Consider the following 26805-nt stretch of genomic DNA (forward strand, 5'->3'; position numbering starts at 1 on the left):
ATGTAGTTTATGGATTTACAGGAAGTCCAAGCACAGTGATGCAGGCTGCTATGCCTACGGACTTGTAAAGCGAGTGTACAGAATAAACAAAGATGACCATCATCATACGAATGAAGCACATATAACATCAAGTTGTGGTTACTGTAACATCCTGATTGCATCATTCACCTGCCACCTCTGTAATCCCATCTTACATTAAATTACATGACCCTTATATATAAGGCTTTACTACTGAGACTGCCTTGTCAAATAAGAACTCCTGTAGATGTATTTCCTCTGATGACTTATTTCAGCCTTTTATTTTCATTTTTCTTCTACAGTAATGTTACAAGACTTTTGGAAGTTGTTATGCTTGATAACAATAGCATGAAATCCTTCTAATTAAAGACTAGAAAATGCTTTGATTATCTCTTGTCATCACCTTCATTTAATAAACAAAATTTAACTGACTGTAGCAGCTTTCCGTTTTGCAATCATGCCCTCAGAAGAATACGACAAACTGGTTTTGCTATTAATAGAACCTGCACCAAGACTGTCAACATGTCAGGGAGTCAAACATGAATACTCATGGCTTATGTTATGAACATAATTAATGACAGGCACTCCTCATCGAGAGTTAATTAAAAGTCACTTATCAAAACTGCTATCTTTAACAAAAAATAGGTCAGCACTTTATGAAATACCATACAAAGCATCATTTACCAAAGGATATGGAATTTTACTGGTTTAATTAATAGAAATAAGGGGAAACACTTTATAATCTTAAAACAATAAATAATACAAACAGAGCTAAAATAAGATAACATGACTGCAGATCATGTCTAAGTTAAGAAAGTGAAATAGTGCGGCAAAAGAACTGAAGAATAAAAATAAAATGTATGCATATGTGTGTGTGTGTGTGTGTGTGTGTGTGTGTGTGTGTGTGTGTGTGTGTGTGTGTGTGTGTGTATAAATATAGATATGTATAGCTACCTAGCTAGATGTATATACATATATATATATAGGTTAAACTAAGGGAACAGTGAATCGCGGTATAACATCTTAGAGTAAGTGTGTTAAAATATACTGAAACCTAACTTCTTAGGCTGAATCTCATAGCAGCAACTGATAGACCTTTTCTGAGCGAGTACAAGATATAAATACTGGCTGAGGTACATAAAGTAAATCAGTTAGTATTGCAAAGCACAGTTTAAATGAGCATATTAAGTATAAACAACTTAAAACTGCAATGTGACCTAGAGGTTGAAAGTGTCCCAGATATAGCTTTGTCTAATGAGCAGTTCATTTATTTAATTAATACTTATCTTTGTGTGCAAAGGATATTATATAAAGTTACCTTTGTTATGCTGACTGCCTGTTGTGATCGGTAACATCTAATAATCCTTTCACAAATGTACAGCAACAATGGGCTCAGAACCCACTTCCATGTCTGCAAAAGAGTAGAAGTTTTTTTTTTTGAAAAAGAAAGCATGGGAAGCTGAAAAAGTTTTAGTGAATTATAGCAAAGCACTGTAACGGAGAAAAGTTTATATTCTTCTTTTTTTGTAAATAATTTACTAATGCACTCATTTAAGGTGTGTCTCCTGTTAGCAGAAATATAAGTTAACGATATATAGGTCGGTCATAATCCACTGTGAGAAACATATGTATCCCCTGTGTCATGGTGCTTCAGTATCTTACTTATTCTCAAAAAACAAAAAAATATATTTATATATTAAAAATGTTATTTAACATGACATTTTAAAAAGTGACATGGGTAGATATATACAATAACTACAAAGAAAACAAGCCCCTACTAGGACTATACCAGTTAAATCCAACTATTCCCCATGGTTAAACAAAGATACTAGAGCTCTCCTAAAAACAAGAGACAGGGCCTGGAAAAACTGGCACAAAACTTAAACCCAATCTGTACTTCAAACCTACCCAGAACTTAGAAATACAGGCAAAAGGCAAATTAAGCAAGACAAAACAAATTATTACTCTGAAATCCAAACTAGCCATCACAATAACCCACAAAAATTCTGGTCACCAATAAATAACATATTCATGCCAGGCAAAGTCAGCAACCCCCCCCCCCCCCCTCACTACCAGTAATAATGTTGACAATATCACTACCCAATTCAGTACATACTTTACTGAGATTATGTTAGCCTTGTCCAATAATCTAACCCCCTCTCCAATCACAGCCATTTCTATGCCACCCCAAAACAAGATAACCTCCTCCCTGCAACCTATTTCTACTGATACAATCAAATGACTGCTCAAGAAACTAAAACGCACCTCACCAGCTGCAGACAAACTACCTGATGATTTCCTAAAATTAGCTGCCAAAGGTATCGCCTGCCCAGTATACATTTTAATCAATAGATCCATAGCAGAACATAAAGTCCCAACCATCTGGAAAACCTCTCACATTATACCACTTCATAAGGGAGGCTCATCAACAGATCTGGCTAACTACCGCCTTATCACAGTTTTATCACCAGTAAGATACTAGAGAGAATCATTCACAAACAAATTACAGACTACCTGCATACTAACAAACTACTAACCAATACTCAGCATGGCTTCCGTCCATATCACAGTACTACCACAGCACTTATGACATTCACTAATACTGTTAACCTTCAGAGAGATAACGGTAACTATGTATCTTCTATCTTCCTAGACCTATCAAAAGCCTTTGATGTGGTCTCACATAACAGACTTCTAAATGTACTCACCGAACTAAACTTATGTCAAGCTACCCTTGCCTGGTTACAAGATTACTTATCTGAGCATCAGCAAGCAGGTACGTTGGCAACAGTCTTATCACCCCTTCTCCCAGTGACCCAAGGAGTCCCTCAAGGCTCAATCTTAGGCCCTCTACTCTTCTCATTGTTTACAAACAATCTGTGTACCTCTACCCTACAGGCCTCACTCGTACAATATGCAGACAATTCGACAGTGATATGTGCTGCTGCTAACATGCATGAACTCCAAACACTAACTCAGAAAACCTTCCTATCAATACAGACATGTTTAACAAACTCCCAATTAATCCTAAATCCCAAAAAAATAAAAGTCATGATTTTCCTTCCCACAAAATCAATAGTATCCACTACCACATTTAACATTGTGTCATTAAATAACACTATCATCACCCCATCAATGCATACCAAATTACTAGGAGTCGAAATCGATTCCAACATGAGATTTGACAACCACATTTCTGAAACAGTAAAAAAAAGTACACAAAAAACTTGGAATGCTATATAGGAACAAACACTGCTTCACAAAAAACACTAAAACCTCTATTGCCCAATCTCACCTGAGCTCTACTCTGCTCTACGCATTTCCCATATACAGAAATCTAAGAAAAACTGAGTTAGCAAAATTGGAATCCTGTTACAACAAGGTTGCCAGATATGCTACTAACTCACCATCTAGATCCCACCACTGCATAGCACTCAAAGAACTGAACTAGCTTGAATTCCCCCAACTCCTTCTCCGTAACCAGTTAACAACAGCCCATAAAATATTTTACCAACCTGAAAAAACACCGTCCCTACAAACATTACTTACAACCATATTCCTCTGTTAGAACTCTATGCTCCACCAATAAACCCCTCATTAAAATCAATACTGCTAGTAACCTAGCTGGAGAGTCCCTTTTCTCAAATGATATTGGCAAAATCTGGAATAAACTACCACATGACATTATATCTACTCTAACCCTATCATAATTTACAAAAACACTAAAAAGTCATTTATCTAGCAAACTACTTCTGACTAACCATCCCTCTCGGCCAATAGTAATACCTCCCTTACCTTGATACTAACATTAATGCTACTATAATACCAGACAAGAACAGTTAATCCTCAAATAACTATGTCTTGTACAAGGTTGCAAATATCTCTCATGTCTCTACTCTTTGTCTCTATCTCTCCTCTCCCATAGATAAAGTATAAGTTCTCATTATGTGTTAGCTGTACTTTATTTCACTATATTTGTATAATTAACATGTGAATTAGCTACAAGATAGGCTATTGATTGTTAACTAAAAGTTAGGCAACTGATTGTGTAACAGTGTTCTCTACTTCTTGCATCACTCTGTGCTCTGAACTACATTCTTGTATTGTTAACACTGTACTTTTTTATGTGGAGCTTTTCTCCCCGTGCCTCTGCTGAAAAAGGACATGTGTCCAGTCAGACTTTCCTGCTAAACAAATGTAAAATAAATAAATAAATAAATAAATAAATAAATAAATAATATCTCCTTTGTTATTTTCACACAATTAATATTTTTCTTTTTAACAATTTTCATTCACTTCAACATTACATATATTGCTCAATTCCTGACTTCCTTTAAATTTCCCCCCTCCTCCTGAACATTATTCTGCATGTATTATTTCTATAAATTCCATTTATTTCTATGTAATTCACCCCTTCCCTTTTCTGAAGATCTCAACTCCTATTCTTTTACCTCCTTTTTAGTATTCAGAACTTCAGCTACAGTTGGTTTAGATTTTGATTTCCATTTTCTAGTATTTTTTTATGACAGCCAACAGCATTAAACTTAGTGAGGTCTTACAATGTGTGAACAATTCACATCCTGTGTCCCAACTCAGAAGACTCATTTCCTTAGTTACAACCACATGTTCACCAAACCATTCAAGGTATTCCTGTCTACCCCCTGCTTCACACTGCATCAGATTTTCACGGTTTCGGTACCCCAGGTTATCATACCCATGCCACTGCTGCTCAGTGATCCTGGGGATGCCATTACCCTCACTCAAAAACACAGCTAGGTTGAACCAGGCATCCCCTTTATGAAATGGACCCACACAGGGTTCCAACAGCTGCTCCCTGAACTAGTTGTGATAGAAAACGTACAGTTGTATAAACTAACCATAACAGTAAATGTTCTAAATGATCACCATCACAGTAGCCTAAGCTATTTAGGTATTACTTCTACACTGGTCAGCTTCACAAAGGTTTTGGTGCCTTTCATTCACTCCAAATCAAGGTGCTCCATATATCAGGTAGGTGGGGTGCAAAAACACTTTGGAGCATTTTTTGTCATTAAGGAAGCAAGAACCCCATATATTTATGCTAGGAGACAAAGTGAATTATAACTATATACAAAAGGGTGAAAATAACCCCCTCCTGACAACAACAAAAATACACTAAGAGAAAAAATGGAGGGAGGGACGGTTACTACAATTATGATTCTTTAGAACATCTACTGTTATGATAAATTTACTTACACAACTGTACTATGCTAATCTCAGAGTTTACTTTACTTTAAGCCAAACCATTAATCTCTCATAGATTCATAGATTGCAACTAGGCTAATGACCTGGGAACTTTCTAAGCCTAGCCAAGTTTTCCTGAAAGAATAAAGATATCCTGCATCCAAATAGGACAATGAGGGCCAGGCAGTTCTAAGCTACCTCATGGGTACCAGGCTTGGTGTAAATTTTCTATTTCCATTACTGGTCTAGGTTGAGCTTGAACTGTGTAATAGACAAACTTAGCGTCACATGGAGGGGCAATCTCTGGAGAAACATAGTTGTCTCTCCAGAATGTACTGTTTAAGTCATAGAGAAAATTCAGGTCCCTAAACCTAGTATTTCTGGTACAGTTTGACTTATGAATATGCAGAAGATTCTTAAGTGTGGGGTATGCGGATGCCTTCTGAGCCACGGATAGATCACCCCTCAGCAATCTATAGGAGATCTGAGTAGAAGGAAAGGGCTTTAAGGCATTCTGCATAAGGCATATTTGTTATTCCTTGTATTCTTTTTGTAAGGAACCTCTGAGGTCACTCTAGTTGCTGCATATGCCTGGTTAGGTACATACTGACGGTAGCAGTGTACTCTATGACATGTTTGATAAGGGTGGAGAACAGACAGAACTATGACGAGGCACTTGTCATATTGGACTGTTGATTGTTCTTTACAAGTAGCTAACATTACTTTTTAAAAATAGTGAACTAAACTAGTTTTGTTAGTTTGGTCAGTTTTTATGGTCTGTTGAACGTTGCAAAATATTGGATATATGCAAACTTGTTCTCTATATGTAATACCACTTTAAATACATGTAGATATTAGAACTTTAGTACCAGCTGATGCTGACCATGTGACATGAACAAGTTGATTTAAGCGGTGTGTGTTTTAAATAATGGTTTTTAAAAAAAATGTTTGTATCTGAAGAAGTTGACACACTGGTGCCAATGAAAAGTGCTTAATTCGACTAGAATAAAACAGCACATTTTTACAATTTCATCGGCTCACAGTTATTTGTCGGAATTCTGTGGATTACTAGTTTGGTTTTTTTGTCTCTGGTTTGTACTACAACCTGAATGTAGGCTCCAACTGAAAAATGATTCATATGAACCAGAGAGGGCCCATTGTTGCAGGGATTTGGCCTTGGAAAGTTCATTGATGTCCTGTTCACTAGTAATGGTTGGGGGATTGCAGTATGTAGTATTTCCTTTGGACTATCGGGGTGGATGTGGGGGGAGGAATTTGAGCTGAACCTATCAGCCAAAAGGTTGGCAGTGGTATGGTTGACATGACTGATCAGCTGTAATTCCCAGTGATTTGCCAGAAGATCACATATTTTATGAGGTAGAGGGCAAAAATATGTACAGAACAATGACATTCTTGAGGACAGCTGATATATTTAAATCTCTAGTACTCTAGTTTGTACCCCCAGTTAACAATAATTAAAAATAGGTAACTTCAACCTTATCATCTGGATGTTGCCAAAACAAAGAGATTATGCAAGCCCACATAGCTCTCAATTAGTTTGCACAAGAATCTCAAGCAAAGCCAGAAATAACGAGGTTAACATGACAACAGCTTTTGTATTAATAACCATTTTCTAAACAATAATTATCATGAAACTTTAATATCCAGCATTAATGACCTACTGTAATTCTCTAGGCTAGTTACGAGACTAAATTAGCATCCTTAGCTAAAGACAACCACAAGGCAAAGGCATTGTTTAGTTATGTCCGAAAGCTAAAAGGGAATGCTCAGCTGTGTGCCAACCTTACAGTGAATGGCACCAATCACACTGAACCTGATGAAACTGCTAACCTGCTAGCTGACAGATTTGGCAATAACTTTTACTCCCCTGTTCCCATCAGTCACACCCCTAAGCATTCCTGACACCAGTTCACTACTGAGTATCGCCAAAGAACAGGTCATACAAGCACTCTCCAAGGCCAAACACATGGCCTCTGTGGGACCAGATAACATTCCAGGTTGCTTACTAAACAATCTAAAACAATGACCTAATGGAACCACTTGGCATTCTCTTTAACCATAGCCTGAGCACTGGCTTTGTTCTGGCAAAGTGGAGAACAGCAACAGTAATGCCCTGCACAAACAGGGTCCATCAACTGACCCAGGAAACTATTGACCCATAAACCTACCATTATCTGCAACACCATGGAAAGAATCAACATGGACCTTATCAACAAGGACACAGGTGACCTTCAGACTCTTGACCTGACCCAGTCTGCTTTTGTCAAGGATAGATCTTGCTTATAAAACCTTGTGGACTTCTTTGAGAATGTCACCATTGCCCTGGATGAGGGCAAAGGAGTACATACTGCCTATCTTGATTTAGCCAAGGCTTTTGATGCAATCCCTCACTCGGTGATCATTGAGAAACTCTTCCAGCTAGAGATTAACCCATACATTACTAGATGGGTAGCCAAGTGGCTCACCAACAGAACACATGCTGTCAAAGGTAGGGAATCCACCTCCACCAGTAGATCAGTCACCAGTGGGGTACCACAAGGAACTGTGCTGGGCTCTCTACTATTGGAATCTATTTCTCTGAGGTCCAGGCAAAATGGCCTCATGCTTACCAAGTTTGCAGATGACTGCAAACTGGGTGCAATCATTGAGTCCCCCAACGATGTAAACATATTACAGAACTGGCTGACTCAGACAAATGATTAGTGCCAAAGTCATGGACTAAAACTAAAATGCGAAAATTGTCTCATTATCCCCTTTGGCAAATAAGTAGCCCCTGCTAATTATGATATAGATAGCACCCCGCTAAGCACAAATCCAGTGGTGTGAGACTTGGGAACACAGCTCGATAGCAATCAAAACTTCAATCACCATGTCTCCATAGTGGTACAGAAAGCCTTCTACATTGCACAACTCATAAATAAGGGCATCGCATCCAAGAATAAGGAGGTTATAACACCACTGTACTAGACCCTTATCAGACCACTAATTAAGTACAATGCTTCCTTCTATATGTATCTCACCAGACACCTGCAGCAACTGGAGAGACCAAATAGGTTTCTAACCAAGATAATCCAGGGACCTCCAAAATGTGACTTACATGAGTAGACTGAAAGCCCTGTCACTGTACCCTGTATCACACAGGCTGCTCTGCAGTGACCTGTGCCTGGCCTACAGAGCAGTCTCTGACTCTGCCCTGATGGAAATGCTGCACACCTGGAAATCAAATGGGACATGAGTCACTTGCTCTAGGGATCTCAACCTAGCCTGTGACATTAACAGAACATGCTGAAGAGACAGATATATCTCCCAGAGAATGATGCTCCTCTGGAATAAGCTCCCATTTCACGTGAAGCAGAGCTCCTCAATGATCCTATTTAAGGGCAACCCTGGCAATTGGATGGGTGACCATAAATTCACCCTGTGGTGGCACCTATGTTCCTTATGTACAGGAGTAGTCGGTGCTGATCATAGAATCACTCTGCTAACAATGGCCATCTAACTATGGTCAATTAGGATACACAAGTTTTTACACAGGAAAGCTTGAAAAGGCCCTAGGGCCATTACCCTAGTAACCTCTGAACCTATAAACTTATCAGGAAATCAAAAATTTTACTAGGGTCAGGGCAAAAGTATGAGTCAAATTCACAGTGCAAAAATCTGGACAACAAAGAATTATGCTAACACAATAGTAAATTGTATAGCTCCACACGTATACTACAACTCAGAGTCACACAAATACTTGTAGTGAGGTGCAAATACCTTATAGGCTTTTTTTTAATTATGCAGTATGTTATTTTAAAACTCTTGCAACTCTAGGTAAACACTCTGTCTAGTATTATGGTTCATAGGTTCATAGGTAGGTACTAGGCTATCGGCCCAAGGGCCTATGCAAGCCTAGCCAACAAGGTTCCCTGGCTTACGCCACCCAAGAAAGTTATTTTCCTGTGCCACTGACGAGCAGAGACACATGGGTGTATGCAATTGCCCCTTTGGAGTTGTGGGGCCCAGGCAGTCACCCAAATTACCTCTCTTATAATTTGCTTTTGACTGTGTTGCACTGAACATATTAATTTCATATCTAGTGGCTCGTAGTTTCCTAAAATATATTTTAAAATGGAAATCCTATGTCTCTAGCTTCATGCAGGAAAGTAACTTTACAAGACAATAAATCATTCATGGACGTCATAGGTTCAAACACTTCATGACATACTTATATTTTGTGGATTAATTAAGTATCCCTTAAGTATAAAAGTTGCATCCTTACCCCAGGCTCGCTGCCAGCAAATTCTGGAATAGGGCATTCTTGTATCTGCCCCCATTTCGAGGACTGGTCCTTACAGTATGTGATGTTATGTACCAACAGACTTTGAGGAGTTAGGCCTCGGACAATCCTCCTGAAATAGATGGATAAAAAAAGAATATTTTTTGTTTACTTACATCATTTTTACGTTTTCATTTATAAGGATGAATGAAAATGAAAGCAGAAAGAATAACATGCAGTGACACTGGTACTGACAGAAACGTGTATCACTGAGTGTGTCAGCCTTAAAACCATACCACGTAAAACAAAATCATACACAACACTAATGCCATAGAAAAGTAATTAAACTTCACCATTTACATTACATTTCATTATAAAGTATACCTCAAAGTATGCAGTGTAATGCCACTCTTTTCAATTTTCCCAACTGTTACTTCTTTCTCTATGACTGCTTTCTTACAATGATATCACAAAAGGGATTTTCAATGTTTTATACATACCAAAAAGGAGTAGGGGAAGATGAAAGTGTGTTTTATCCGTATTTACTCACTTTTTATGCAGTGGTTTCAGTAGCACACATCATACATTCATTTTTAAAATATCAGTAGAACATTTCACAAATGCAACTTCAAAACAATGCAGTCAAAACAATGGCCAGGATTCAGGACAATTATTGTCACTAGCACTGTGTGGGCAACGTCTTAATGCCCAATAGTGTAACAGGAATAATGTGTAATTCAGTGGCAGGATAATGCTGTACGGTGCACCATCTTCTCAATGACTGTTTATCGTGTGTCTGAATTGAACACTGCTCTGTTAGACCTAACTACACTAGTGCTCCCATTATCAGCCAACGCAATGCAATTGCACAAGCACCCTCAAACATTCAGACGCACACACTGACATCTATGTACATACACTAACTCACACAATTAGACATTCACATATACACACAGAGACATCCAGACTGCAGCAATCATGTCCCTACTCCCGACAGAGACACACACACACACACACACACACACACACACACACACACACACACACACACACACACACACACACATTGCATTACTTAGTGCAGTGTGAACAGCCCCTCTCCTTCAAAAGAAGTGAATGAGTGGATACTATCAAAAACCTGTGTATGTTTTTATTTTGCTGACTAAATAACATGGTATAGCTATTCTGATGCTGGGAAAATGCCTGGGGAAGAGCATAAGGACAGTCTGTATTATTTACACCCCTGATTGATACATTTGGGTGGGGTTTTCACCTATGAAGCTCTGTAGTGCTTCAGGTTGGTGCCTTCATACCTCTGCATTGGTACAGTAGTCTCTGAATTGTTCAAGTATAATGCATGTGAAAACCTGTGCAGAACAGGTTATTGCAGTAAATCTACATTATTTGTACCACTTTTGAATCCCATGGAATGCCTGGCTGACAAGATACTTTTAAAAATAATAGCTGCTAAGAATACAGGAACTATACTAGGCAAACAACCATGAGAACCGTGAGATGGCTAGCCATATTTATCTTTAAGTCTACACATTTAAAACTTTGTGCCTCCCTTTTCAAACAGTAAATAGTGGTCACCTCCCAAAATGAGAAGGGCTGTACATGACAATCCTGCAGTAAATTTGTATGTATTCATTCAGTTATCAAGATTAGCCTTAAAGGCAGTGTTCCATAGGCTGGGAATATTTTGAATTAGGAACTTATCTCTCCAAGTGAGTCATGTTTATTTGTTGGTGTAGATTTAAGTCCTTAGTGCAGATGTTTTTTAGAGACATTGCTTTTGCAAAGAAACAGGAAGCCAAATAGGATTGGATCTTTTATGGCTGAAAAAGTGGGGCACAAGTCACCTTGGCGCAGCCTTTAGGCTACTGAGTCTAAGGAGAATTGCACTAATCTATTGGGCTAGTTGAAGTAATTAAGGGCTTTAATTTTCTTCTTAAGGTATCTTTGGAGTACTTGTAGTTGAGTGATATGCTTCAATTTATACATACCAAGGGAGGCACATATTCAGTGATGGGTCTGAGAAGGGATGCGTACAGTGGCACAAAGCCTTCTATGGATCTTGCAGATATTCCCTTGGAAATTAACTGGAACATACAGAAGGTTTTCTGAAAATAGTAGAAACATGCTGACTGAATGAAAGAATGTTATCCAGGTAAGTACCCAGGTCTCTTATGACTGTGTCTGTCTATAAAAGAAGTACCATTTATAACATATGAGGTGGGTACAGTTTTTTTTTTCTGAATGCTACTATACTGTACTTTTCTGCATTTAACTTGAGACCGTTTTTAGTAAACTACATATGTGCATATTCCAGCCCTTGTTGGAGCTGTTTAGTAACTTCAGTGGATGAAAGGATAACGGTTCCTAGCTTGCAATCATCAACAAATTTGGTTAAGAGAATTTCTGGGATATTGGATTGGATGTTGGCAAAATAAATGCCAAACAGGAGATGGCCCAGCATTGATCCCTGTGGTGCAATTTTACATTCAGAGAGGATACTAACAACTTTCAAAACCAGAAATCTGCTCGATAGCCAGTTTGGAATCCAGCAGGTAACACGGAGGTTTACATTGTTTGTCTAATTTTTTAACAATATCAGCATGAAGATAGTGTCAAGAACTTTGCCCAGATGCAGATAAGCACCAGGCATTGAAGCAGTACTGTCCACAGCCTTTGTAAAATTTTCAAGAAAACCTGACTAGGTTTAGGAAACAGGACCTGCCCTTCCCAAAACCAAAATGACTGGAATCTAGATCAGTCAAGTTGCCTGTGTCTGTATAAATGAGTTCTGCAGAGATATGTTCCAAGGCTTTGCTTACAAGGCTGCTGAGGTTGATGTGCTTGTAATTGCCTGGATTTGTAGAGGGGCAACACATGCAGGGGAGTCACAGTGGCTATTCTTCAGGCATCAGGCACAAACTCTGTGGACAGACTTGAAAGTAGAGTCTCAGATACTGCATATTTGGCATTGAAGAGAATCCAGTGTGGTATGTCCTTGTAACATGAAGTATTATTTTAAATCTTTGACACATATTTTAAGACTTGTTCCAAGCTGCTTTCAGGGGAATGTAAATTTTTAGGAATACTGGGGGAGACGATGTAGGTAGGTAGGGTAAAATTAAGACTACGTTTGTCTGCTAATATATTGGCTGTATCATTGGCACTAGAAGGTTCCCTACTAAAATGTCAGCACTCTTAACGCTGAGTGCTGACACACTGAGAAAAAGACACAGAAAATACAGAAGAAGAGCAAATATTGAACATCGTTCTTCTTGTTTAAACTTATTTGTCACAGGGGACAAGCTCTCCTGCACCCCCAGACTTGGAAGATTACAATGCGTTGGAGAAAAGGGAATAATCTGGGAATGACTGTCTTGGACTTAGTATATGTAAGTCTGTTTTTTTCCAGCCACATACTCTCAGCATTATGGTCCTCACTAAAGCGAGTCCTTACATTTCAAATGGTTGCGGATTAGAATATGTGATGTCATTATCGATGAACTCAGCACACTGTTGGATGTTATTCCTTAATTTCCTAACATAACTGAAGAAAGATTTGTAGTTTCCTTTGGCATCTGTTGTGACCTTTAGGTTGTACTCTGCTTTACATTTTCTAATAACATTCTTAAGTTCCTTGCTGGTGTGTTTCAGTGTGGTTCTGAAATAAAGGGATAGGGATCTCTTACAACTTTTCTACATGTTTCTTTTCTTGTTATACATTGTTTTATTACAGGAGTTCTACGAGGGAGTTATATTCTTGAATTGACCATTATACTTAGGGCAGACAAGTACTGACATATCTATGCAGCTGTTTAGATGCTAGAAAAAGTGAGAAGTAAATGCAGCAGCCCTCACAGCTGAGTCCATTTGCAGGGGATTGTTGGGAAATTTATATAGGTCTTGTGCAAACTGAGGTAGGTTTGGCCCTGGTGAAGTGCATACAGACTGTCTCATTTGGAGGTAGAGTGGTATCACTAGGCCTGACAGAGAAGATGACTGACTTGTGGTCAGATTTAACCAGGGATGAGATGATGCAGGGTGAGGTACAAACAGGATCTAGATTGGGAAGGACTATGCCAAGGATATCAGAGCCTCTACTGGATAGTTTTACAATTTCCTACAGTGCATTGGTATTAAGAAAGTCTAGGAAATGCTGAGCATATTTATTTTTAGAGATGTAAGTGTGTCAATTTAAAAAAAAAGTATTTGGTTTGATATCTATCGCCACAATAATGTTAAGATAATTTCCTTCATATTTGGAGGATTGATGGAGATTTGCCATTAGCAATGAAGTAATAGTTTTAAAAAATGGTGATTTGGACCTCTATGAACTCCAAGTTGGGCTAGTAGGTAATTTGACATGACGTGAATGAATTTCTGAGAAATACACATAGTTCCCCACAATTACTCAATGGCCTGAAGGTGTGATAAGTTTAAATCCTGATAGCAGTTATTCACAGCAATGAAATAATGTCTCAGTAACTATACAAATATGAATGTGTTCGAGTTGCAAGGAAGCCTTTTTCTGTTTACATTCCTAGCACTGAATAATATGACCAAGATTTTGTTTGAATATGAATTTCATACATCTTTACAATGAAAACTTATTTATTTACCTTTCTTTTCTTTATAACTTTATGTCTATTGCTTTTGAAATTTATTAAGTTTTCTGCTCTCATGTCAGAAGCTAATATAACTTGTTTTGATTCTTATAATTCAAACTTAAAAGAAAATACCAGCTTGTCTTTCTCATCTAGATATCTTCTGGACATCATGAACTTTTTCCCTGCTCTTCCCTTACTTTTTACGGGTATTTCTGAACTGATCTGACCCCTATTCTGGTCTGTTCTACACTCAGTTAAACCTCAGTACGGATGACTGCTCTTGCTTGCTGCCATCTGTTTCAACCTTTAACCTTATTTCTCCACGTCATGTTACACTCGATCCTACAATTCTTCATTATCTCTAGCCATGTCATTGATCTTTTCTGTTTCTCTCATGTCTTTTTCCTAAGGATACTCATAGAACATAAAACAGATTTCTGAATGTAATAAATATCTTCCTGTATTTGGAGACTTCCCTCCTTCATCTCCAAACCACAAATAAATGACGCTGATTAATCAAGTTTCACTTAGGTCCACATTTACAATGGGGCCCAGCCTGCTGCTGACAGAATTCACTCCAACTGCCCTCTCCTAAATGCATTACACTGGAAAATACTGCACACTTCCTGTACCACCCAACAAATTGACCATAACCCACTACCCCCATTCATATATTTATATTCAAATCATAATGTACAGGCCCATGTGTTGTATCATATCTTTCATAGTATCATTTAATAGCATTCAATAACATTTAACTATTGATCCCCATTTTCCAACTTAATATAGTTATTTACCTCACTCAACAGTTTTGTTAACAGAATTATTGTAATGTTCATCCAAGTTTCCTATCCACTGCATCATTTCCCAAAACATTTCCAACAAACACAGTTTTATGCACTGAAGAAAAATGCTGAAACACAAAACAGACCTCCAAAATGAAAAATGGCAAGGTACCAAAGGAGAAACAGCAATGTAGTACTACAATAAGTTTAATCCATGGTAAATCTGCAGTAAAAATAACAAACCAAAGAACTTTAAAAGCACATAAAACTCTCAATTTATAGAGAAAGATTTAGCTTAAAGTTCACTTTTCTAATGAAGCAATTCAAATCTATAAGGATATGAGCTATATTTGCATGCTTAGAAGGCACAAAGGTCATGCCTTTTGCTAAACGTTCTATCACATCATTGTCAAAGTTGGATTCACTAAAAGTATACATTTTGAAGTCTCCTTTTACATTTGTAATTATATTACATAGATGCCTGGCTGTCTCTAGGCTCATGGAATTAGAGACCGATCAGAAGTGTTTTCAAACAAAAATAATGGATTAGGTGCATTTAAAACCCATGTTGAGGATGTGGTCATTTTGATTGCCTTCATTGGTGTTGTCTTGAGGGAGGTGGTCCATATTTCATTCCCCATTGGTCCTGGTAACAGGGTAGGGATCCTTCTCTTCCTCTCCATTGGTTGTTGCTGCTCTTCTGTTTCATCCTCTCTGAGCATCTGACAGGTGGAAAATCCAAGGGGTTAGAGTGATACCCCTGTTCAGTATGGTCGTGTAGGTTGTTCTCTATCAATATGGTCAGTAGAGCTTTGTGCAGCTGTAAAGCACTGATCATTACTAAAGCTATTCAATGTAGAGAAGGATTTTTTTCCCCACAGGGGTGCAGAGTGTGGTGGAAAACACTTTAAATGTAACAGTGATATTTCAAAATCCATTTTGTCAGAATTGCAGTTTAAGTTTCAAACTGTCAAGATTTGCAGAATCAATTCTCCAACTTTAGTTTGCCATAGGAATTATCTGGTGTGAAAGCACTGCCTATTATCGGTGGTCTCCAGATGCACATCCTCATTTGTTTCTCATTAAGATCATATGATCTAGCCATTTCTAATAGCTAGGAAGCAGAAATCCAAAATGAGGACAAACTGACCACAAAACCAACACAAAGTCAGCAGGATAGATCCAAATACAGCCCTTTTGTAAACTAACACAAAGGCAGCTGGATAAATCTAAACACAGCTTTATTCCTAAAAGAAATTGGATTAGTGCTTTTGTTTTAATATTTTAAAACTTCATCAGATCATAGCCATTTCCAGTAGTTTACAGGGATAACCCCTGACCATAGTCCAGGTGACACAAAACTAATTAGTGGCTTGTGTCATGAAAGAGCTGGAAAGAGAGGATTGATGCACCCATCTGGGGGGAGGGGCAGTCTGGACCAGTCCATTGATACAATCCTTTGGAAGAAGACAGTGATGCTATAGAAGGAGTCATGGAGAAAGGAGTCTGGCTATCAAACTACAGTGGCAATAGCTGCCACTGCAAGGGCACCACAGCATGCCCTCACATGAGGGAGGGCATTGTGGTTCCTGCGATGATGAGGGCCATCTGTGCCCCACCCAGTGTAGGGGTTGGGCCTAGTAAATATATGTCCTCATTGCCAACTTGCTGGTGAGGATGCAAACCACCACTAAGGCTTTTTGTGATGGCCTGTCCCTGCCAGCTCTCACACTCACCAGACAATACCTATGATGGGGGAACGAATGGGCATGACTGATAGGAGGAGTTCTGATGATCAAAGGGTACAGTGGGAAAAACACACATAGAGGAAAAAAAATCACATGATCTCCTTCCCTGCTTCTTCTGGGGTAGAGCGGTGCTTTCACATCCTTTCACGAGGTTCTTTTTCACTCCCTCAGACCCTCAGCTTTATCTATTCATAGTCATAGTACACCAGGAAAAAGTATGGTGGTTATAATCAGTCTGCATTCTAAGTAAGCAAAAAGAATGTGACCATAACCTTAATTAATTAATATCAAGATAATAACATGTCTGTATGCTCTACAAGCCTCACATGAACTAGCAAACCATGAGCCTGTTCCTCTTACTGACAGAGTCACAACACCTTGAAAAACAAACTACAGTTCTGAGGAAAAAACAGCAGATTGTGAAACCTGTTGCTACACCTATAAAATGCTTTTTCAGTATGGTATTGTCCCTCAGCATCCATCCTACCTGTATGTACCAGCTCCAAGCCTGTTATACTTTTGAGGACAATGAGTACTCCATGATACCACCATCATAGCATTAATATATATTCTCCTGCTCAGACTTAATTTTGACTGTTCCAAGGATCACAGTTACAGTCCTCAAACTTTCAGTGGGCACCCTTATCCTGAAAACCCAAACATGAGGGTAGAGGAATCCACATGTATTCCTGAAAAACAAAGAGAACACATGGTTCTGAAACTATGGAAACAAAATATGTCTCTAAACCTCATGTTCTCCTGTGTGAACACATATTCAGCAAAAGAGTTGTACAACTTCATTAGTGGCCTCTAAAAATGAAAGCAGCAGATGACTTTGTTAAGGAAATTAGGAATATCCCCAAAAAGTGAGCCATTCTGTGACTGAAATTTTCCCTTATCAGACCCATCATCAAATACAACAATCCCTTTGTTACGTATAAATCCAAGTATATTTCTCAACTGAAAAGGTTGAAAAGGTTTTGACCCAAGAAGGCATGAAACCTTTAAGTATGCCAATAAATTATAAAGATTCTCCTTATACTCACTAGCTGCTATGAGATGAATTATGCCTCACTTTTCCAGCCATGAAAGATCCAATCATATCTGACCTCCTATTTCTTCACTGAACCAGTCTACAAACATTGACATTAGGAACCTAAATTTACTCTAACAAATAAAGAAGACTCACCAGAAGGATAGGTTCCTACGTCAACATATTCCCACTCTATGGAATAGGTTACTAATACAGGTCAAAGTACTATGTTGGCTAACTTCAAGGCTCATCTTGATGACTGGATTGACACAATTTTACACCGGGGTTATCATGCGAAGCCCTGCCCCATTTGAGAAGTAAGCAGTATGAAGGGCTTGAAAAGGAATGGCAAGAACTTTTAAGTGTGTCTTCTTAAAGGCACATAAGATGTATTATGGTTCCTGTGAAAGCTTGCCTAGCATTGTTCCTGTGCTCCTGTTCTATATCACCACTGTATAGTCACTTGTTATTCACATAATCCTTCTTTCTAAGAAGTCCAAAACCTGGCAGTTTCTACCAGAATACATACAAATTGTATAAAATCATTGTTGCATGCCTTTTTTATTTGCTGTCACTCAACAGCTTTTTAATGGTATTACATACATGGTGCAGAATGATCGTCAGCGTGTGTTATCCTAGCCTTGTTGGATCTGGGTTCTAAGAGCCATGTCCATTCATATATCCCTGCACCCTTGAAACCTTCTTCCAAGGTTTAGTCTTCTTTTTCAGTGTCCCCGATATATCTCCAAACTTAAGTTTCTTCACTTTCAAAGCTGACTCAAAGATACAGAAAAGAAAAGGAGTGCCCAGAATAATCTTTCTTACTCAGATACAAGTGCCATACAATATAGTGGATCAGAATTATGCTCTAGTGTTACAATAAGGTACCAGGTAATCCTTTGTCATGTTGCTTAAGGGAAATTGTATGTTTCATGTGCGAAGCACCTTAAATCTGCTAAAGTACTTATATGATCGTAGTTCATATGAGTGCAATTTTTATTTATTTACTTTTATTTAACATTTGTTAGCCAGCTAGTTGAACTGATCCAGGGCATTTTCAGTCAAGCCATGGGTTAGGGAGGCCAGAAAACATACAACAGAGTGTAGAACTATTTATATAGAAATTTGCATAGGCATCGGCAGTAACATAGTTGTAGATATAGTACAGTACTGAATGTTCATTAAGGAATAGTTTAGTTTGAATTTTCAGGTAGCTACAGTTCATTACTGACACAGCAAATTAGTTAATATTTCAATTCTAAAGAAGCATTTCAGTGAATATGATAACAGATAAATTAGTATTAAACCAGTAGATGGCATGCATAACTCTTTTTTGCCTTACAGGTGCTTTCTAGCCCATATCACTGATACACTTGAGGCATGCTGTTTTGTCAGGTATTTTTTTTTTAATTATACTTTGAAGCGAATACGTTCAGTCACTTTTCTTATTTCTACTAGGAGTTTATTCCAACTGGAAGGTCCATTTATCAAAAGGCCTTTTCAGTCTAAAAAGTCCAGTCTTTAAAAGTGGATAGTAACCAGTTTTATGGAGCTTGTAAGTAAGGGTATTAAAGATCTAGTGCTACATGGGGAAATGAAATCTATAGCTTGCATTCTGTTCTGCCATTATAGTAAAGGTCACTGGTGTTTATCTTTCACGAAAAATAATTTACATGAAAAATAGAACTAAGAAATACACCAACACAGCCAATGCTGTTGGCTTCCCTGTTCTGTAATTGTGATGGGCAGAACTTAGTGACATCCTGAAGAGGGCAGAAGTTTTAAGTTTCTGGTTTTAGCTACCAAAAAAAAAAAAAATACAGTAATGTTAACCATACTTCCATTTCCCCTAATGAAGAGCAAGCTCTGATAAAACATAGGGGGAAAGAAAGTGCAGGGTCAGTGTCTGTTTTTATTTATTTTTATTCCACTTATGCTCATTGTTGAAAAGGGGATTCCAACAGCAATCTTGCTTTAAACATTAAAAATGCAATTTCAAATGGCAGACACCAAGTCAATTGTAGTATTTCATGAATGCAGTTGTATTAATCTAATATTAGCCTTGAACAGGGGTCTGAGTTTGCATTTTTAGTGTTCATTTGACATTTCTTGACCGGGAAAGTTCAACTAGGACAGAGCCTATTTTCAGTGGAGACCCAGGGAGAAGCAGTTCAGACACATGTCGTTGGAATGTAGGAGGAAACCAGAGAACCCAGAGGAAACCCACACAAATGCAGGGAGGACATGCAGACTCGGCACAGAAGGCACCCCAGCTGAGAATTGAACCAGAGAACCTCCTACTGTGAGATGACAACGTTAACCACTGCTCCACTGCGCCACCCATATAATTGCTTGCTATAATTGTTTTGCTTCAGCTGTAAGTGCCCTCAGTTTCTAGCTTTTTCCAGCCCCCTGGTATAAAACTTTCAGATTATACCTACTCAGCACAGACTCCACGTGGGCCAGCAGAGTAATCCAGGCTGCAGAGAGCTGAATAAGCGACTTTTCTTGATACTAAGTATATTTTTTGTTGCTTTCCACATCTGAATACCTAGCAACTGTATTTCGCCTGCCTTTCTGTTACATTGAAGCTGTTTTTACTGCATTTAACTTAATATTGCACTTGGAATCCTTGTTTGTTACTATTTGACTGTATTTGTAGCAAATTCTTCTGTGTAAGCTGTAGTAGCTGATTCATAGCATTTATAAGTGTTTGCTGTACCTGTTTCTGCCTGTTTTGTGAAAAAAGAAAAAAAGAAAAAATATCTCTTGTTTTTCCTGCTTTACTAGTTTAGTCCAGTTTCAGAGTTGCTGATTCCTGGGCTTTGGTTGTAGTTCCTGTGTACTGTTTCCTTGCCTTATTTGGGGAAGGAAGCTACCTTGCTTTCCTGCTTTACTAGTTTAGTCCAGTTTCAGAGTTGCTGATTCCTGGGCTTTGGTTGTAGTTCCTGTGTACTGTTTCCTTGCCTTATTTGGGGAAGGAAGCTACCTTGCTTACCAGTGGGAGTGGGAAGCATTGAGCTGCCTTTGTCCAGTTTTGTGAGGTTTCAGCCAGTAACTAGTAGTTTATTGGTCGTTTTGGGCCAGTTTCTAGCTTTTCCAGCCCCTGGTATAAAGCAGCTAAACGGCGTTAGCGATTTAGAGCGATTTAGCGGAGCTGCCACTGTTGCACACTAGGGCAGTGCCGGTTAAGCAGGTTTAAACTATTCGGCTACCTAAAGTCCACTCTTCAAATTTTCCCTTAAAACTACCTTCCTCGAACTATACTACTGATCAAATCAGCGTATCCTATAACTAAAAGATCAACTCTACTTGACTCCAAGTAGACTATTCTCTATCTATTAAACCTAGCACTTGCTCCTACAGTACTTATTACCTTGATACGGCACTCTTGTCATAGATAGTACCCCAAAAGGCAACCCCCATTTCTCGGTCACCCACGTCCCCGGAATCTTTTTAAAGTTTTTCGTCTACCCTTCTAGCATGTCGAGGGATCAGTTGCTAGTGTCCTCTCCTGTTCAGCTGGTGAACCTGGGAATATTGAGGCAATGTTTCAATTGCCTCATGTACACAGACAACCCTTTCCTCCTCCCACAAAACACAAATACATGCGAGAGATGCAACTATACGGCCAAACTGGAGGCTGAGCTCTCTCAACATAGGACTGGCAAGACCAGTCAGGAGGAGAAGGTTACCACACACACTATAGACCCAGTCTCACATAGTACCATTACAACCTCAAATCATACACATAAACACACAAAGACATACTCGGAGGCTCTGATCAAAATCTACCAAAACAGCAGAGGCCACCAAAGCAGACACCCAAACAACCACCACCTCAGAACACAACACCCGCAACACATAGACCTCACAGTCAGAGTGTCAAACAGTCACAGCCCTTAAGGCCAAACACAATGCCAGACACACTAGTCATTGGTGACTCCATAGTCAGACACACTGATGTCCCGCTCACCAGACTGAGTAAGGAGAAGGTCACAGTAAGCTGCCTGTCGGGCGCTAGAATCCGCCACATAACGCAAGCACTCAGGTCTCTCAACAGCAGGTACAAATATGACTCAGTCATTGTCCACGCTGGTGTAAAGCGACCTGAGACGTACCTCCTTGGACTACATGAAAAGAGACATTGAGGAGCTCTCTGATTATGTAGCCCAGGCAGGTATGACCCTGACCTTGAGCAGTATCCTACCTTCACCAAGAATGATGCCACAATACAGAGATAAGATGATCAGCTTTAACAATTGGCTTAAACACTGGTGTCATTCAAAGGGGATCCAGTATCTGTCTGCCTGGGATGACATGCTGGACAAGCCACGCTGCCAAGGGATGGCTTGCACCTGCCACCCTGGGATTCCGGATATTGGCAAAGGCTCTTGCCACCCCATAGTGCCTTTTTAGGCAAGGCTCAAATTCTAAACCTACCACCCTAGAACACAAAAAGGAAAAAAACTAAGGGTAATGCTGCTCAATGCCAGAAGTCTAAATCTCAAAATGCACGCACTCGAGGCCCTTCTCAGTATGGAGAACATCGATGTCTGTGCTGTGACAGAAACCTGGTTCAAGGCTCCTGAGAGCACCCCAGCGCTATCAGGTTTTACCTCATATCATGCGTTCCGGCCCCAAAATCCGGACAATACCAAGAAAGGAGGTGTTGTATCCATATTCATCAAGGACACCCACACCTCAAGACTGGTGGCAACGCACGATGCATCGGAGACCATCCAGGTGCAATTAACCATAGGCAAGACTGCTCTGCAAATTGTAGCATGTTACAGGCCACCCTCACAAACTCAGGAAACTCACATGGCCTTCCTGAAAACACTAGAGGTGATAAATGTACCACCAAACACCATCATACTAGGTGACTTCAATTACCCTAATATAGACTGGGAACACTACTCAAGCCCAAACACCCTAGCCCAAAAGTTCCTGGAATTCATAAACTCAAATGCCATGGAACAACTAGTCACCATCCCCACAAGAGGAGATAACATACTTGATCTCATCATCACGAACATGGGAGCACAATGTTCAACACCGAAGTATACCCCTCACTGGTGAGATCAGATCACAAACTAATCTCGCTGGAGGTCCTCATCCCACCCCACCTGAAATAAAAAGACCACAGTAAAGAACTTCTCAAAAGCCGACTTCACACTTCTAAAGACTAGTGTGGTCTCCTTTCAGGCCCCCCAGCCGGCGGAAAACAATACTCAAGCCGCTGAATCACTTACAAACGCCTTCTACCAGCACCTGCAGGACTGCATGGATAAGGCAATCCCAAGCAAAACAAAGACTCTTTGTACCAAAGGCAAGCGTCTAGTCTGGTGGACCCCAGCCATAAACAAACTCTACAACAAAAGGAGGAAGCTACTACAAGATAGAGCAAAATCCTTAAAAGGTAAGACACCCTTGATCACTATAAGTAAAAAACTAAGAGCTCTCATAAAATCATCCAAAGCAAATTTCGAGAGAAAAATAGCTAAAGACTCAAAAGACAATCATAAGGCCTTCTTTAGCTATGTTAGAAACCTAGGAGGAAACTCCCAGATATGCTCAGAACTAGTTCAAAATGATGTGAAGATTACTGATCCTACAGACATTGCCAACATACTGGCTGACAGGTTCAGTGCAAACTTCTCCCCAAAAGGAGAGATATCTATACCAAATGAGTCCAGCCTCCCAAACATCTCCAGCTACGAATTGAGAACTGCTCGCTCCAAAGCAAAAACACAGCATCCATGGGACCCGATGGTGTCCCCGGCTGTGTGCTCCACGAACTCAATGAGGAATTAAACCCACAGCTAGGACAGCTGTTTAATCAAAGTCTTACCTCTGGATACGCACCAGGAGTGGCGCACTGCAACTGTGGTCTCACTTCACAAAGGCGGTGCCTCCACAGACCCTGGAAATTACCAGCCCATTAGCTTGACAAGCCTTATCTGCAAAGCCATGGAGAGGATCATAATGGACCTCATAAATAAAGACATAGGGAATTTGCAGACTTTGGATCCAACCCAGTTTGGCTTTGTCAAAGGCAGATCATGCCTTTTAAACTTGGTTGACTTTTTGAAACAGTCACCAAAGCCATTGATGAGGAAAGGCAGTCCATACAGCCTACCTCGATCTGGCTAAGGCCTTCGATACAATACCCCACTCGGGTATCATTGAAAAACTCATCAGCTTAAATGTTAACCCATACATCACAAGATGGGTTGCAAACTGGCTGAGTGACAGAACCCACAGGGTCAGAGTTGCTGGCGCCATGTCAGACTCAAAGCCTGTCACAAGTGGTGTCCCACAGGGCTCAGTCCTGGACCCACTCTTGTTTGGCATCTACTTTTCCAGTACAAGCAAACACAGGAGGGTTATGGCTGACAAAGTTTGCAGATGACTGCAAACTGGGCGCCATAGTAGAAAACACATCTGACACAGATATCCTTCAGAAGGGTCTCACAGAAGCGGATAACTGGTGCCAGAGCCACGGCCTAAAGTTAAATGCCAAAAATGCATAGTCATACCCTTCGGGAAAAACAAGGTTACCCCTAGCTACCAAATAGGTGGCAATCCACTGAGCACAGAAGAAGTTATCAGGGACCTGGGGACCCAGGTTGATAGTAGTCTGTCATTCGACACCCATGTAGCTAAAGTAGTTAGGAAGTCCTTCTACATTGCCCACCTTATCATGAAGGGATTCTCATCTAGATCAAGGGAGGTCATAGTCTCCCTTTACTCATCACTCATCAGACCAATGATTGAGTACAATGCCCCATTCGGAATGTATCTGACCCGACACTTGCAGCAGCTGGAGAGGCCACAAAGTTCCTCACCAAAAGGATAAAGGGTCTCAAAATCTGTCCTATGCTGCCCGACTGAAAGAACTCCAGCTCTATTCAGTCGCTTACCGCTTGCTCAGAGGTGACCTTTGCCTAACATACAAGGCCATGTCAAACCCAGATTTGATGAATATGCTTCACCTCAAAAATCTAGATCCATCAGAGCCACAAGGCGGGAGACTTAAACCTCGACACGGCTATTAATAGGACGTGCTGGAGGGATAGATTCATCACCCAAAGACTCCCTATGCTGTGGAACAAAATCCCGGTACATGTGAGGCAGAGCACCTCGCTGGCCTTGTTCAAGAGAAATCTTGACCAATGGATGGGAGATCGCAGATATACCCCAGGAATTACCTCAGTGTCACTGCTCGACAGAGGCACAGCAAAATAATGGGTATAGTTCCCCATACTAAAGGGGTGGCGTAAGCCACAAAACAATGGGCTAGGCTTATAAATGCCCTCGGGCAGATAGCCTAGTATGAACCTATGAACCTATGAACCTATGAACCAGTGGTAAGCATGATGATGCCATTCAAAGGAGGCGTACAGAAAGGCTGGGCTTTGCTGGCACATGGTTTTGCAGCTTTTTTTTTTTAAACTGGAAACAACATCAGAGCTGGGCCAGGTATGTTTTTTTTTTTTTTGTGCATAATCTTTAAGCAATTCCTCTTTTCTTGCTAGTGTTCTCTGTCATTAGCTAGGCTGATGAAGTGTAGCATTTTACTGTTGATTTACAATGACACACTGGTTGGGCTGTCCTATCAGCATAAATGTTTTGGAATATTAATTATCTCATATTGTATAATTACCTTTATTGGGTAGTTGAAACACCTGGTTATTTATTTAAGACCCCATAACTTATCATAGTCCACCAACGTTTCTTAGTTTTGAAAGCATTTTAAACCTTTTGAGTTCTTAGATGTCTGTAATAACAAACTTCCTTTCCTGGAAAATTGAATCTTCATTAGTAATATCATATGTGTGCACGATATCAGTAATGCTTTTGTCGCAGAAGCACTTTATACTGACTTTCATCTAACTCTTTCCAACTCCCAATAAGTGCATCAGAAGTGCTACTGGTGTTTCACTATATGTACGTGTGCCCTTATCACTGATTCATAGGCTCATAGTTCATAAATTTGTAGTAGTTATTAGGCACGAGACCTAGATGACCACTGAGGAGTCTTGCTCAGTTTCCAAATTGCCCCAGATCACTGCCTGGTTAACTGACTTGCTCAGAGCATACCTCTTGACCTCTTAGAGTAAGAAATCTGGACAAAGCCATAAACAAAAGTGGGACAGAGGCCCAAAAAGAGGGATCATTTTTAAATATTGCTCTTCTAAACTTAGAAAGTTGATAGAATAACAGGTTTTGCATTAGTGTGAGTTTCCTGAAGGGTATGAAGTATGAAACTCAAATATCTGTCATTATTTTCTAGTTTCAGTCTTTAATGATTTGCCACTAATTTGCCAGAAAAACACAACTTTATGAAAAATGGGCCAAAAATATTTGGCAAAAATCTCCACAGTTGAGAGGTATCGCTCAGAATCATAGAGAGGCAGAGGGAATCAAACCATGGGTTGGGACAGGGGAGGGTGGCCTAATGGTTAAGGTGTTTGCCTTACAAATGCAAGGTACAGGGTTTGAATCTCACAGGTGATAATTTGCTAGGCTTAAAATGGCTCGCAAGGGCAGTTAGCTTAGTATGAACCTATGTTATGTTATGCACCACAGGAAGCAGCTCATTAACAGCTCACAGTCTTAATCAGCTGTGCTAACTGCCACACTACACCTACATACATATGCCACTAGTTTCCATAGTGATAGTGAATATGATCTCAACTAATTCACAGACGCAACAAAATTCAGGACTTGTGAACTCAGGAAGGCTAAACAGACGTGCAGCTCTTTTAACTCAAATTTTGACATCTTCTGTCTCACTTCAGTCTGCTTTTGTGTGGATTCTCATGTGCATTTATCTCTTTTATGTCACATGACAGCTGTAACTACAAAAAAATACTGCCTATGTCCCCACTCCACAACAGTGGCAGCCAGTACATACCAGAACGATTCTCAACAGAATTTCTTCTTAAGTGAAACTACCCCTGGTTTTCACTATAATTATGCTCTGTACTCACTCACTGGTGAGGATTATGACATGATGGAAAGTTCCGGAATGAAAGCTTGTGTTCACTGTCACTCTGCATCTTCATCTAGGACTACTTTCAACATT

At 39.7% G+C, this 26805-nt stretch overlaps 1 protein-coding gene across 1 annotated transcript in view; it reads right to left on the reverse strand.

Annotated features, from left to right (window-relative positions):
* Positions 1-26805, reverse strand: part of NOX3 (NADPH oxidase 3) — a 650715-nt gene that overhangs the window by 529670 nt on the left and 94240 nt on the right. Inside the window, exons 8-9 of the mRNA XM_044063461.1 lie at positions 9527-9656; positions 1337-1429 (exon numbers count right to left, since the gene is read on the reverse strand). Coding sequence (XP_043919396.1) covers positions 1337-1429; positions 9527-9656 — 223 coding nt within the window. The remainder of the gene's footprint in view (positions 1-1336; positions 1430-9526; positions 9657-26805) is intronic.

Source organism: Protopterus annectens, chromosome 1.part0 (assembly GCF_019279795.1).
Source record: "Protopterus annectens isolate FY-2018-M chromosome 1.part0, PAN1.0, whole genome shotgun sequence".
Classification (NCBI taxonomy): domain Eukaryota; kingdom Metazoa; phylum Chordata; order Ceratodontiformes; family Protopteridae; genus Protopterus; species Protopterus annectens.